The 12447-nt window shown below is 38.6% G+C and overlaps 2 protein-coding genes across 6 annotated transcripts in view; both read right to left on the bottom strand.

Annotated features, from left to right (window-relative positions):
* The window catches only part of LOC140959031 (uncharacterized), a 62420-nt gene that overhangs the window by 16638 nt on the left and 33335 nt on the right, over positions 1-12447 (bottom strand). For all 5 annotated transcript variants that reach the window (XM_073416734.1, XM_073416733.1, XM_073416735.1 and 2 more), the window contains 7 exons: positions 2056-2192; positions 1819-1973; positions 993-1121; positions 842-927; positions 631-746; positions 436-548; positions 160-283 (listed from right to left, as the gene is read on the bottom strand). In XM_073416734.1, coding sequence (XP_073272835.1) covers positions 160-283; positions 436-548; positions 631-746; positions 842-927; positions 993-1121; positions 1819-1973; positions 2056-2192 — 860 coding nt within the window. The remainder of the gene's footprint in view (positions 1-159; positions 284-435; positions 549-630; positions 747-841; positions 928-992; positions 1122-1818; positions 1974-2055; positions 2193-12447) is intronic.
* Positions 8428-11097, bottom strand: LOC140958699 (uncharacterized). The gene is made up of 2 exons (XM_073416244.1): positions 9751-11097; positions 8428-9430 (listed from the first exon to the last, which is right to left on the bottom strand). Exons 1-2 carry the CDS (start codon positions 10796-10798, stop codon positions 9396-9398), a joined length of 1083 nt encoding a protein of 360 aa, XP_073272345.1. The 5' UTR covers positions 10799-11097; the 3' UTR covers positions 8428-9395.

The raw sequence follows: 12447 nt of genomic DNA, 5'->3' as shown, positions 1-12447 counted from the left end.
AGAAGTTGAAAGACAAAATTTTAGTAGCAATTTATTTTACCTGTCAAGAGACGGTCAAGTGTGACGTAGGTCTCCGATAAAAAGCAAATATGGTAATCCTAGTAAATTTCTAGATAACTAACGAAATCGGAACAATTATGATAGATGTCGATTTAGTACCAAGCCCATGTAAAATCTCCTGCTTCACCTTGCTTATGACATGATCATCACTGCTATGTGATTTTTGAAGGACAGCCTCATAAATATCAAGTACCGACTTAATGTATGTTATTGGAAGATTCCCCTGTTTAAAAAGTATGAAAAATAAGACGAAACAAACTTTTACAAGTCTATGAACTATAAATTACTGAAATTTTATAGCAATTATTATACAGTTCTCACAAGAAGTCACAAATAATTGGTAAAATTTACCACAAGAAATGAGAGGGACATCACCTTCAAAGATGGAGAAACAACAGTCGTCTGTAAACAATTTATTGCTGAAAGAGCAACTTCTTTACTACCATTTAAAATGCTACTCTTGACAAACACAAGAAGCGATTCCCATCCTGAGTACAGAAAAAGAATTTTGAAATTTTCTAAACAAATCAAACATTTGAGTAAATTAATGAAAAAAAGAACTTAGTGCACCAGACTGGAAGTTTTTTAAACTTCTTAATAAAGGAAAAAAGGATCGTAAAATTCGAGCAATTCCACCAAGCACCAGCACAAGTGTCTCATCCCATTGCTTTTGAGCTGTATTTCGACTGCCAATTAATTATAAAGACAAATAGATTTACAACGAAGTAATTTACGGGAAAATTAGATTTGTGCAGACTAAAGAAAGCAGAATAGATGAAACCTGTGATGTATAAGCATATGAACCGCTTTTCCTTTGCGAGTTCCAAGTTCTTTACCTTGCCATTCATCTTTCGATGATGTTGCAGCCTAAACAATGAAACTATTTTCAGTCAAAGGCAAAACACACTGACTTTTTCATACTTTCACCTTACCATGTGAGACACACGATCCAATGTAGGGAAAATATGATTCCAAAGACAATCTTCCCACATGCTTTTTGAAAGTTTCTGCCCATGACTTCCGAGAGTTTGGAAAAGCATCCTGACCGCGGAGTTTCTAACCTAAAGATATGAGAGAGTTTTAGCTGGAGAAAAAGACCACCCAGTAATCGTAAGACCAGTAAATCTTTTATCTTTTTGTTGATATGAGTGCAAAAACCAAAGCATAGAAAAAAGTAATTGTTTAACTACTCTACCAGAAATTTATTAGCAAGTCAAGTCATCATAGCTGGATAACATGATAAGCTATAAACAAAAATTCAGGAAAAAGTTTCCTCGAGAATGGTATATATGCATAGATTTTAGAATAAGTGTGTGGTTCACACAACATAAAGCAATACCACAAAATTTAGTACACTGGTTGATCTTCCTGGATCAAAGTCGAATGTTTGGTGACATCAATGAAATATAAAACCATCTTCCAGTACACCGGCACCAAAATAACTAGCCCCTCAGTCATAAATATGACTATATGAAGATATCTCGCAAGCACATCTATTTACACGCAATGAATTATGAGAATAGTAAAAAGAATCCTAGCGAAGAATTTAATGCAACGATATACATTATAATGACTATGAGAAAAGGTTAAGAATTTAACAAATCAACAGTCATAGAGTCCGAAGACAGAATTCAAGCAACAGCAAAAGTTGCTCATCGAAATAAGTTTGCTTTCGTGGGAGAGAGTATCCACAAAAATCTTGGCGTGACCATTGGAAATTTATATAATTGCAAATTTTTCTTTTAAAATCTACAAAACCTCTGGTCTGTCGTCAGCCCCCAGCTTCTGAAGTAATGAGAATACAGAGAAGAGCAATGTGTCATGATCAAGAGTATTCAATAAGGATGTTCCCTCAGAAGCTTTATTATCTGCATTGAGAGCAAGTTCTTCCAATTTCTTACAATTTCTCTGATCTGTATTTCGAAGAAAGTCAATTACTCAGATACGAAGTCATTTGTCAGATAAGATATGACAAGTTCTAGAGCAAACACAAACCTGTTCCTAATTCTTCGGTCCAATGTGTAAAACCTTTCATAATAAAGTCAGTAGCAGTCCATAATAGACCCACAGCTGTCAAACTTATATTCAATTCAGTCTTCTGAGTGCAGTATGCTCCAGTAACATCAATACATCTGCATAACAGATTGAATCAGCACGTGTTAACAATTACAGAGGTTATTTAATAAGAAAGAAGTTTGGAAAAGAGGAAAGTCATCATATGCAAAAACAGCATCAGAATCACAATTCAAGTCATTTACCCATGATAAGAAAGCAGATTCACACTACAATGCTGTAAATGTCGCAATATTCATCAAGTGTTCTTAGTGTATGAGAACATTGAGGGGCTCTAAAAATGATAGCCAAATTGTTGTAAAATAATTTCAATAAGGTGAATGTTTTGAGTATTGACTTAGATTGATGGCTCTAAGCTAAGGGACTGTTTGGGTACGAGGGCCTTGCCGCCTTAAAAAGTTTTAAAATTAAATAAATTATGTGCTGACTATGAGAGAAGTTTTAACATTCTACTCAGAGGAAAACCCGAACAAAAACGTGGTTCAGATAATTGATATGACAGCAACATAGGTAAACGAACTAGGGTTAAAATGGTACAGAACTTAGGTTTGAGTGAGTCGGAAGAAGGGTCCGCCGGAGAGCGGTGAGGCTAGGGACGGGTGGGGCAAGGTTAGAACTTAGAACCAGATCGGGGATGAAGTTAGACGGCCTAGGGTTCACTAGAGGAAGAATTCAAGGTTAAGCACAAAATATTTCAAATCAGAGTGGTTAATAGGGGGCTACAATACGATTTACAAAAAGAACTAGGAATGCAAGCTATTTTTTTATGAGAAACAATATTTTATTAATAATTTAAAAGATGTTAATTACAATAAGTGAACTAGTGATATACCGTCAACAAAAATTACATAAAATCATTGCCCTATCAATGATACACAAAAGCCAACTCTCAATAAATCTGAGATTGACAAATTCTGAAAATCTACATGAGCATCAATCCATGTAGCGATTTTGATTTTGATTTTATCCCAGCACTCGACACTATTTTTTTCCGTATTTTCAAAAGTTCTTCGATTTCTCTCTAACCACACCTACCAACATTTGCCTTGAACCACCACTTGCCAACACATTCTTCCCCTATTGCCAAGTAGTCGTCCCAAATCCATAGTGAATAAATCTTTCGTTCACTTCGGCACCACCCAAATCAAATCCAAATTTTTTAGAGCTCTAACCCACATGCCGTTCATGAATGCACGGTGAATGAGCATATAGTCCCGTGTTTCCCTCTCATTCCGACATAACACACAATTTGGGCACATAGCACATGAGGGCCACTTATTTTGCATCATCTCCAAGGTCGGGAACTTACCCAGAATCGTTGTCCACGACAATACATCGATCTTTGTTGGAACTAAACCTTCCAAATAACATAGAAATATGGAAAATCGGAAAAACTATCGTAGGGAAAGAATTACGCAAAGAAGGATTTCACTGAAAAAGACCAAAAAGATCCCCACTCCACACTCGGATATCTACCCCTTCAATCAACCTTATCCTATCTAACTCACCTAATAACTTAGTCAACTCTAATAACTCCTCATCCCTCAAAACACTTTGAATATGCAAGTCCCATGATTGGGAAGACGATTGTCGAAGTGAGCAAAATATGATATAGGTATATTATGAACCGCGGAAAGCTGAAATAAAGATAGGTAAAGATCTCTGAAGGAAGAATCCCCCCACCATCTGTCTTCCCAAAACCTAGCATTGTTACCTCCTCTCACCTTAATCATCACTAATTGTTGAAAATTCGGGTAAGATCGGGAAATAAACTTCCATGGGCATCTGAATGTCACATTTTTTGCTAAATCAGCATCCCAACCATTCTCTTGTAACCCGTATTTACTCACTATGATGATGATCTTCTTCCACAACGTCTCATTTTCCACATAAAACCTTCACCACCATTTCCTCAACATAGCCTTGTTTCTCAAAAAAATATTCCCAATACCCAATCCCCCTTTATCTTTAGGTTTGCACACATGTTTCCAGGCAACCAAATGACTATGTGCATCACCGTCAGTTCCACCACAAAGGAATTTCCTTGAAATTTTCTCCATCGCATCCGCTATTCCCTTTGGTACTCTAAAAAGAAACATGTAATAATTCGGCAGTGCGTTTAAGACTGATGCAATCAACGTTAACCTCTCTCCTCTTGACAGAAATGCCCTGTTCCAACTTGCCAACTTTTTTGACATCTTAGTCAGAATGGGTTCCCAGAACGAGAGTTGTAATGGATTTCCTCCTAACGGCACTCCCAAATACTTAATCCGCCACTTCTCCTTACCACATCCAATTTGCTCAGCTAACTGTTCAATTTCTTCTTGTTCACATTGGATGCCCAACAAAGCTCCCTTTTCCCAATTGATTTTTAAATCGGACATGTTACAAATTATCTCAAAACTTCCACAAAAAATATGATATGATTCTCTTCCTTAGGAAATAAAAGTGTATCGTCCGCAAACTGAATATGAGATATCTCTATCCTGTCTCTACCAACCCGGATCCCTCTGATTAAATCCCTGTCCTTAGCTTTATCAACCAACCTCCCTAACACATCTACTACAAAGTTAAACAAAGAAGGAGAAAAGGACCACCTTGTCTAATCTCTTTATGTGCATTAAATTTTCACCTTGGCCTCCCATTAATCATAATAGAAAATGATGGCGTTCGATACACATCCTATGATCCACCTTCTCCATCTCTCACCAAACCATTATTCTTTAAGACAAAATCAAAAAAATCTCAATCTACATTGTCGTATGCTTTTTCGAAGTCAACCTTCAAAACCCACCGTTTCGTCTTCTTCCTATTTCTTTTTTCCAATAGTTCATTCGCAATACTTTAGCTATTATCTTACACAAGCTTGTCGTAAGGCTGATCGGTCTGAAGTCCTTAACCTTGATCGAATCATGTTTCTTTCATATCGAACATAGACACATTTCATTTGTAACACCATTTATGATTCCGCTTTCAAAAAATTCATTGAGAACCTTCATTAAATCTCATTTAACAATATCCCAACATTCTTGAAAAAACGCAAAGGTAAAACCGCCGATTCCGGAGTCTTACATCCATCACACTCAAACACTGCCTTCTTGACCTCCTCTCCCGAGAAAGGTTTTTCTAGATCTCAACTCAATTCTCTATCAATGGGACACCACTCTACTCCTTCAATACCCCAATCCCTTGTGCCTGACTAGCTATACAACTCCTTAAAGAACTTTACAATGATGGAGACAATTTCATCCAGTAAGCAATCTATAATCTCTTTCCAATCTATCAAGTGGCCTTACTCCACCGTTGGTTCAAAAGCGAGTGAAAAAACTTTGTATTATGATCCACTTCTTAAATCCATTTAACCTTGCTTTTTCGTTATTAATACAATTCTTTCGACACACATTTCTTCTAACAACCATTTTGCTTCCTTTCTTTCGTTTGATACTTCTTCAAATCCTCACCTGTCATTCTCTAATTTATCCAACCCTCTGATTTTTTCTCTCAACCCAGTCAATATTACTTCCACCAACCCAAAAACCTCTTCATTCCGTCTTCAAATGTCTCCTTTCATGGTTTGAATTTTCTGATAAATTTATATCCCACCCATACTTTAAATTCTGCATTATTCCACCAAGTTAAAACTGATGGTTTAAAGCTCTTGTGCCTCAACCACACGTTTTCAAATCTAAAAGGTGATGGCCCCACTTAATCTTTTCCGAATCCAAAATAACTAGATAGTGATCCGAGGTAATTCTTGGAAGAACCGTTTGTCTAGAACATGGGTAAATTTCAGCCCATCCCACTATGAACAAGAACCTATCCAATCTGCAGCAGATGGTGAGTCCCTCAAATTCGACCAGATGAATTTTCCATTCAGTAAAGGTGGATCGCACAACTCCAATTCATGTAACAAGGAATCAAAGCAAGACACTTTTTTTTTATAAGAAACACTTGAAAGAGGTAATTGAGGGAATAATCTTCTCTTCTATTGAGATTGCCTTTATAGTAATTTACAGCATAATTACAGCCCAATATCAGGGATAGTATCACTAATTTAGAGGGAAAGAATATCATCCTAAAATTAAAAACTACCTAAAATAAACTTGACAACTAGCTAATACCTATTTATCATATTTACTTGATTTACAGCTCAAACCTTCCTTAAATAATCCCTATTCTCAACACTCCCCCTCAAGCTGGTTTAAAGATGTCTTCCATACCCAGCTTGCTCACTAACCATTCGAACTGTCTCTTGTGTAGTCCCTTCGTAAGTAGATCAGCTACTTGTTCCTTAGTAGAGACATAGTCCACACAAATCACACTATTGTCTATTTTTTCTTTGATGAAGTGCTTGTCGACTTCCACATGCTTTGTGCGATCATGCAGTACTGGATTATGTGCAATTGAAATTGCTGCTCTATTGTCACAGTGCATCTTCATTGGAACTGACTCTGAAATCTTCAACTCTAATAATAATTTCTTAATCCACAAAACCTCACAAATTCCCTGTGCTAAGGATCTGAACTCGGCTTCTGCGCTGCTTCGAGCTACCACATTCTGTTTCTTGCTACGCCAGGTGACTAAATTGCCACCCACAAATGAGCAATATCCCGAAGTAGACCTTCTATCAATTACACTTCCCGCCCAGTCTGCATCAGTATAGGCTTCAACTTGCAGATGTCCCTGACGTTTAAACAGAAGACCTTTACCTGGTGTTCCCTTCAGATACCTTAGGATCCTGTGCACTGCTTCGAAATGTTCTGACCCAGGCGAGTGCATGAATTGGCTGACTACACTAACCGGGAAGGCTATATCAGGTCGAGTGTGTGATAAATAAATGAGCCTCCCGACAAGTCTCTGATAGCGCTCCCTCTCCTTTACGGATTCTGTCCCTGCTGGTTGCAGTTTGACGTTGGGCTCCATAGGCGTCTCAGCCGGTTTACATCCTAGCATACCTGTTTCAGTTAACAAATCAAGGACATATTTGCGTTGATTGACAAATATACCTTCCTTGGATCTTGCAAACTCCATTCCAAGAAAGTATTTCAACACACCCAAGTCCTTGATTTCGAATTCTTTTGCAAGCCTCTCTTTAAGCTCTCCAAGTTCCTCGTAGTCGCTCCCTGTTAAGATGATATCATCAACATATACAATTAACACAGCAGTTTTACCTTCCTTTGAGTGTTTGTAAAACATGGTGTGATCAGCTTGACTTTGAACATAACCAAGTCGCTTCACAGCCTTGCCAAAACGTTCAAACCATGCCCTCGGAGACTGCTTAAGTCCATACAGGGACTTCTTCAGTCTACACACCTTGCCAAGTCCAAACTTTGGTTCAAAACCCGGAGGGAGTCTCATAAACACCTCTTCATCTAGATCTCCATTTAGGAAGGCATTTTTAACATCCAACTGATACAAGGGCCAATTGAGATTAACCGCAAGTGACAGCGGTACTTGAATTGAGTTAATTTGCAACAGGAGCAAATGTTTCCTGGTAATCTATTCCGTATGTCTGCGTAAAGCCTTTTGCTACAAGCCTCGCCTTATATCTCTCTACACTACCATCCGCCTTGCTCTTTATTGTGAAAACCCATTTGCATCATACTATCTTCTGATCCTTAGGTGCTTCAACAATTTCCCAAGTATCATTCTTCTTTAAGGCCTTCATTTCTTCGAACACTGCTAATCTCCAATCCTGGTCCTCTAGTGCTTCCTGAATGTTCCTAGGCACAATATGTTTCGAGATATTAGTAGTAAATGCCTTATGTGATTCGGATAAATGATCATAGGTTATATATCTAGCAATGGGGTATTTGGTGCAGGTTCGAGTACTTTTTCGAAGGGCAATGGGAAGGTCCAGATCATTTTCTTGTGGGACAATTGGGGTTCGACTTTCGAGACTGACACTGGAAGGCTCAGGAATAACAGATAAAGGGATGTTTTTCTGTGGGTGAGGGAAAAAATAGGTACCTGGAGTATCCATAGTTCCTTTGCCCGGGGCTTCCAATGAAGCTTGTGCTGGAATGATTAATTCATCGCCGCTTTTTCTGAGGACATTTCTCCTAGAATAAACAATAGGTTCAAGGATATTTCGATTTTTTCCCATTCGTAGTATTTCCTTTTCCGACAGATCAATTTCACGGTCGACAATTGTGGATTCAGACTCCCCATTTTGTTCATTTTGAAAATTAAGAGGTTGGTCAATTACCAAATTTGGAAGAGGTTCGGATATTTCCCAAAAATTTGGTTCCCCTATATTATTCTCCCCCTGAATTAAATTTTTGGTAAAATATGGTTTTGTTTCCATGAAGGTGGCATCCATCGTGATAAAAAACCGTTTCGTGAGAGGATTAAAAAATTTGTAGCCTTTGCGATTTGCAGCATATCCTAAAAAAACATATTTTTCTGCCCTAGGATCCAATTTCGACCGGGATCTCTTAGGTATGTGAACATATGCGGTGCAACCAAATATTTTTAGTGGTAAATCCGAATTGATTCGAGATTCCGGAAAAAAAATTTTCAAACAGCCCAGCGGAGTGATGTATTTTAAAACTCGTGTAGGCATCCTATTAATTAAATATGCTGCAGTTAAAATAGCATCTCCCCACAGGTATTTTGGAACATTCATGTAAAACATTATGGCCCTAGCAACTTCAAGTAAGTGCTTATTTTTCCTTTCCGATACCCCATTTTGTTCTGGAGTGTCAGGACAGGTTGACTGATGTAATACGCCATTTTCCTTCAAAAAAGTCTCCACATATTGATTGAAATACTCTGTTCCATTATCGGTTCTCAAAATGCTTATTTTTGTTTGAAATTGGTTTTCAATCAAATTGTAAAATTCTTTAAAAAATTTTCCAACTTCAGTTTTTTCGCTCATTAAAAATACCCAACACAATCTAGTATGGTCATCTGTAAAAGTTACAAACCATTTTTTTCCAGATGATGTAGTTACCTTTGAGGGTCCCCATACATCACTGTGAAATAAGTAAAAAGGTTTTGATTCAAGATAAGGTTTAGAAACATATGTTCTACGTTGACTTTTTGCAAGAACACAACATTCACAATGAAAATCCAAGGGATTCATTTTTTTAAACAAGTCAGGAAACAAATGTTTCATATATGAAAAACTGGGGTGGCCTAAACGGCAATGCCAGACCATTATTTGATCACGAACAGAAAGGGAACTAATACTACTAAGCCCTTGAACAATTTTATTACCAGGTAAAATATTCTCGAAATAGTAAAGACCATTAACCATTCTAGCACTGCCAATCGTCTTCCCCGAGCTCCGGCTCTGAAAAATACAATGAGAGTCACAAAAAACCACACGACAGTTAGAGTCTTTGGATAATTTGCTAACTGACAAAAGGTTGCAGGTGAGTTTAGGTACATAGAGAACAGACTTAAGGTCTATTTTTTCAGAAATTTGGACCAAACCTTTTCCGGCAATAGGTGAAAAACTTCCATCTGCAACCCTAACTTTTCTATTTTCAGAACACGGTGAGTATAGTTTTAACAAGTTCAAGGAGTGGGTCATATGATCAGATGCTCCAGAATCAATTATCCATGGAGTAGAAATTCCGAAACCACAAGGAAAGGCATTTATTTCGTTACCTGTATGTGCCACCGAGACACTAGGAGCACTGGACGATGGATTAGATTTTATCAGTGCTAGTAACTGCTCCAGCTGCTCTTTAGTGATGGTGCTGGCAGCAGTCTCGGCCTCATTTGCAGTGGGAAAGGCACGGCCCGTTTTCTCCCCTGTTCTGCCCTTGAAGTTGGCAGGTTTGCCATGAATCTTCCAGCAGGTTTCTCGGGTGTGACGCGGCCTGTTGCAATAGTCACACCATACACTTGGTTTCTCCTCTGGTTTACGGAGGTTGGCAGCACCTCTGCGCATGTTCAGGCCTGTAGAAGCAAGAGCAGAACCTTCAACAGTAGCAGCAGGTCCCTTCTTGCCGAGCATAACATTCCTCCGGCTCTCCTCCCTCCTCACTTCAGAGAAGACTTCGCCAAGGGATGGCAGCGGCCTCCTACCGATAATTCTCCCCCTCACCTCGTCGAACTCAACATTGAGGCCAGCCAAGAACTTGAAGATACGATCATCTTCCACTGTTTTCTTGTGGTGCTGTCCATCTTCAGCATTCTTCCACTCATAAGCATCAAAAGTATCAAGGTCCTGCCAGATTCTCTTCAAGGAGTTGAAGTACTTGGTGACTGTTTCTTCTCCTTGCCGTAATTCACCAAGTTTGAGAGTCAACTCAAAAATTTGGGACTGATTCCCTAAATCAGAATACATCTGATTTATATTTTCCCATAGCTCATATGCCGTAGGAAAACACATATAATTTGTGCCAATCTCCTCTTCCATGGAGTTTACCAGCCACGTCATTACCATGGAATTTTCGGCATCCCATGTAGCATACATTGGGTCATCTTCTGACAGAGCTTTCTTGTCACCCGTTAAATATCCCATCTTTCCTCGGCCCCGGATATACATTCTCACCGACTGAGACCATCGCAAGAAGTTGTCGCCGTTCAGCTTGATGGTGGTTATTTGAACAGGGTGTGAATCAGAGGTTGTTTTTTGCAGATCTCTAGTCACTGTGGGTTGTGAGGAAGGCTGAGGAATGGTGGTGGATTCGCTAGAATGTTCTGACATGGTTCTGGCTTAGGTTAATGGCGCAGAAAATTCTGGGCAGAATGGGGCTGCTCTGATACCAACTTGAAAGAGGTAATTGAGGGAATAATCTTCTCTTCTATTGAGATTGCCTTTATAGTAATTTACAGCATAATTACAGCCCAATATCAGGGATAGTATCACTAATTTAGAGGGAAAGAATATCATCCTAAAATTAAAAACTACCTAAAATAAACTTGACAACTAGCTAATACCTATTTATCATATATACTTGATTTACAGCTCAAACCTTCCTTAAATAATCCCTATTCTCAACAGAAACATATTTTATTAATAATAGATTAAGTAAGAGTACAATAGTGGACTAGTGGTCCACTCTCGTCATGAAACAAACGACATCAAATGAGTCCTAATGATACACATATTCCCAATTTCTCAATAAATCTAAAATCGAAACATTATGAAAATCGTGATGACTGCTAATCCACATTGCAATGTTGATCTTTATTTTGTCCCACACAAGACTCTCAATCATGCCAACTCATTCCAAAAATTGTCTCGACCGTGGTTTGCATGGATCATACACCTCCGTAAACCACCAATCGTTATTATTATCCTTTCGAATGCGGACCGAGACCGAGACTTCCCAATCAAATTGTCCTTAACCGAAATCACCTTTGGATCCTACATAACCAAAATACCCCCTGACCGACTAACTGCTGGTAAAATAACTCACTCCACAAACCTTGATTTCCACAAACTAGCAATAAATCTCTTGTCCACCATATTTTTTTTCATTTCTTGCAAAACAACTAAATTTAGCCTCTCCTTAACTAAAACTGCATGTATCAATCCCCTACGGGTAGCTGAACCTCCACTCCTAATATTCCATGAAAATATTTTCATCTATTCACTGCACCACCCGATTGTGACGATCATTTCTTATTGCAGCTTCAATCGCAGCTTGGCCCCATTTCAATTAAAATTGTTGTGGATTCAGTTAGTCTACCAGCCAATCCTTTTAATGATCATCAGTCGTATGCTCAGGTTGTGGTAGAAGATGCAGGAAATGGTGGGGTAGCTAAGGAAGCTTGCATTCTTATAACAAAGATCCCCACCAGGGGGTTCAATCCATGTATTTATGATTCTACTCGCATTCTCGAAGGTCTGGATTCGGCTGTTAGTGACGATCCTTATGGGGATAGGATTGTTTCAAAAGCAGCAAGCCCACATATCAATTTTCATGGGTCAGCCCCTCTCCCAGAGGGGTGGCAGATTAAACTCCGTAAGGCGATTAATCCAAAAGGTTTTGGTGATTTAAGAAGAGGAGTCAGTCATTCAATTATTGCCGAATTCGGTTGGTGGGGTTGAAGAAAAGACAAATGTTGGAGAGTCAAATAGATCCTCCGTAACTAGTTTTGAGAAAGTTTATATTAGAAGGAAACCACGCTCGGTTGCTAACAATGTCATCATTAATGAAGATGGTTTTTTCATGGGAGATCCTACGAGAGAGGAAGATCGTGTTCGGATAGTGGAGGTCTAAGGAATTTCGAGGATCGGATTCATCATGATTTGACTGAAGTTAGTTTCGTAGAGGACTTTGAATCTTTTGTCTCCGACAGGCTAAAATCCTTAACCTCAGACAATAACTCGCCGACTTTTTCAGGTAT

Source organism: Primulina huaijiensis, chromosome 15 (genome assembly GCF_012295235.1).
Source record: "Primulina huaijiensis isolate GDHJ02 chromosome 15, ASM1229523v2, whole genome shotgun sequence".
NCBI lineage: Eukaryota > Viridiplantae > Streptophyta > Magnoliopsida > Lamiales > Gesneriaceae > Primulina > Primulina huaijiensis.
The sequence above is the reverse complement of the archived record's forward strand: the minus strand, read 5'-3'. Positions and strand labels throughout refer to the sequence as shown.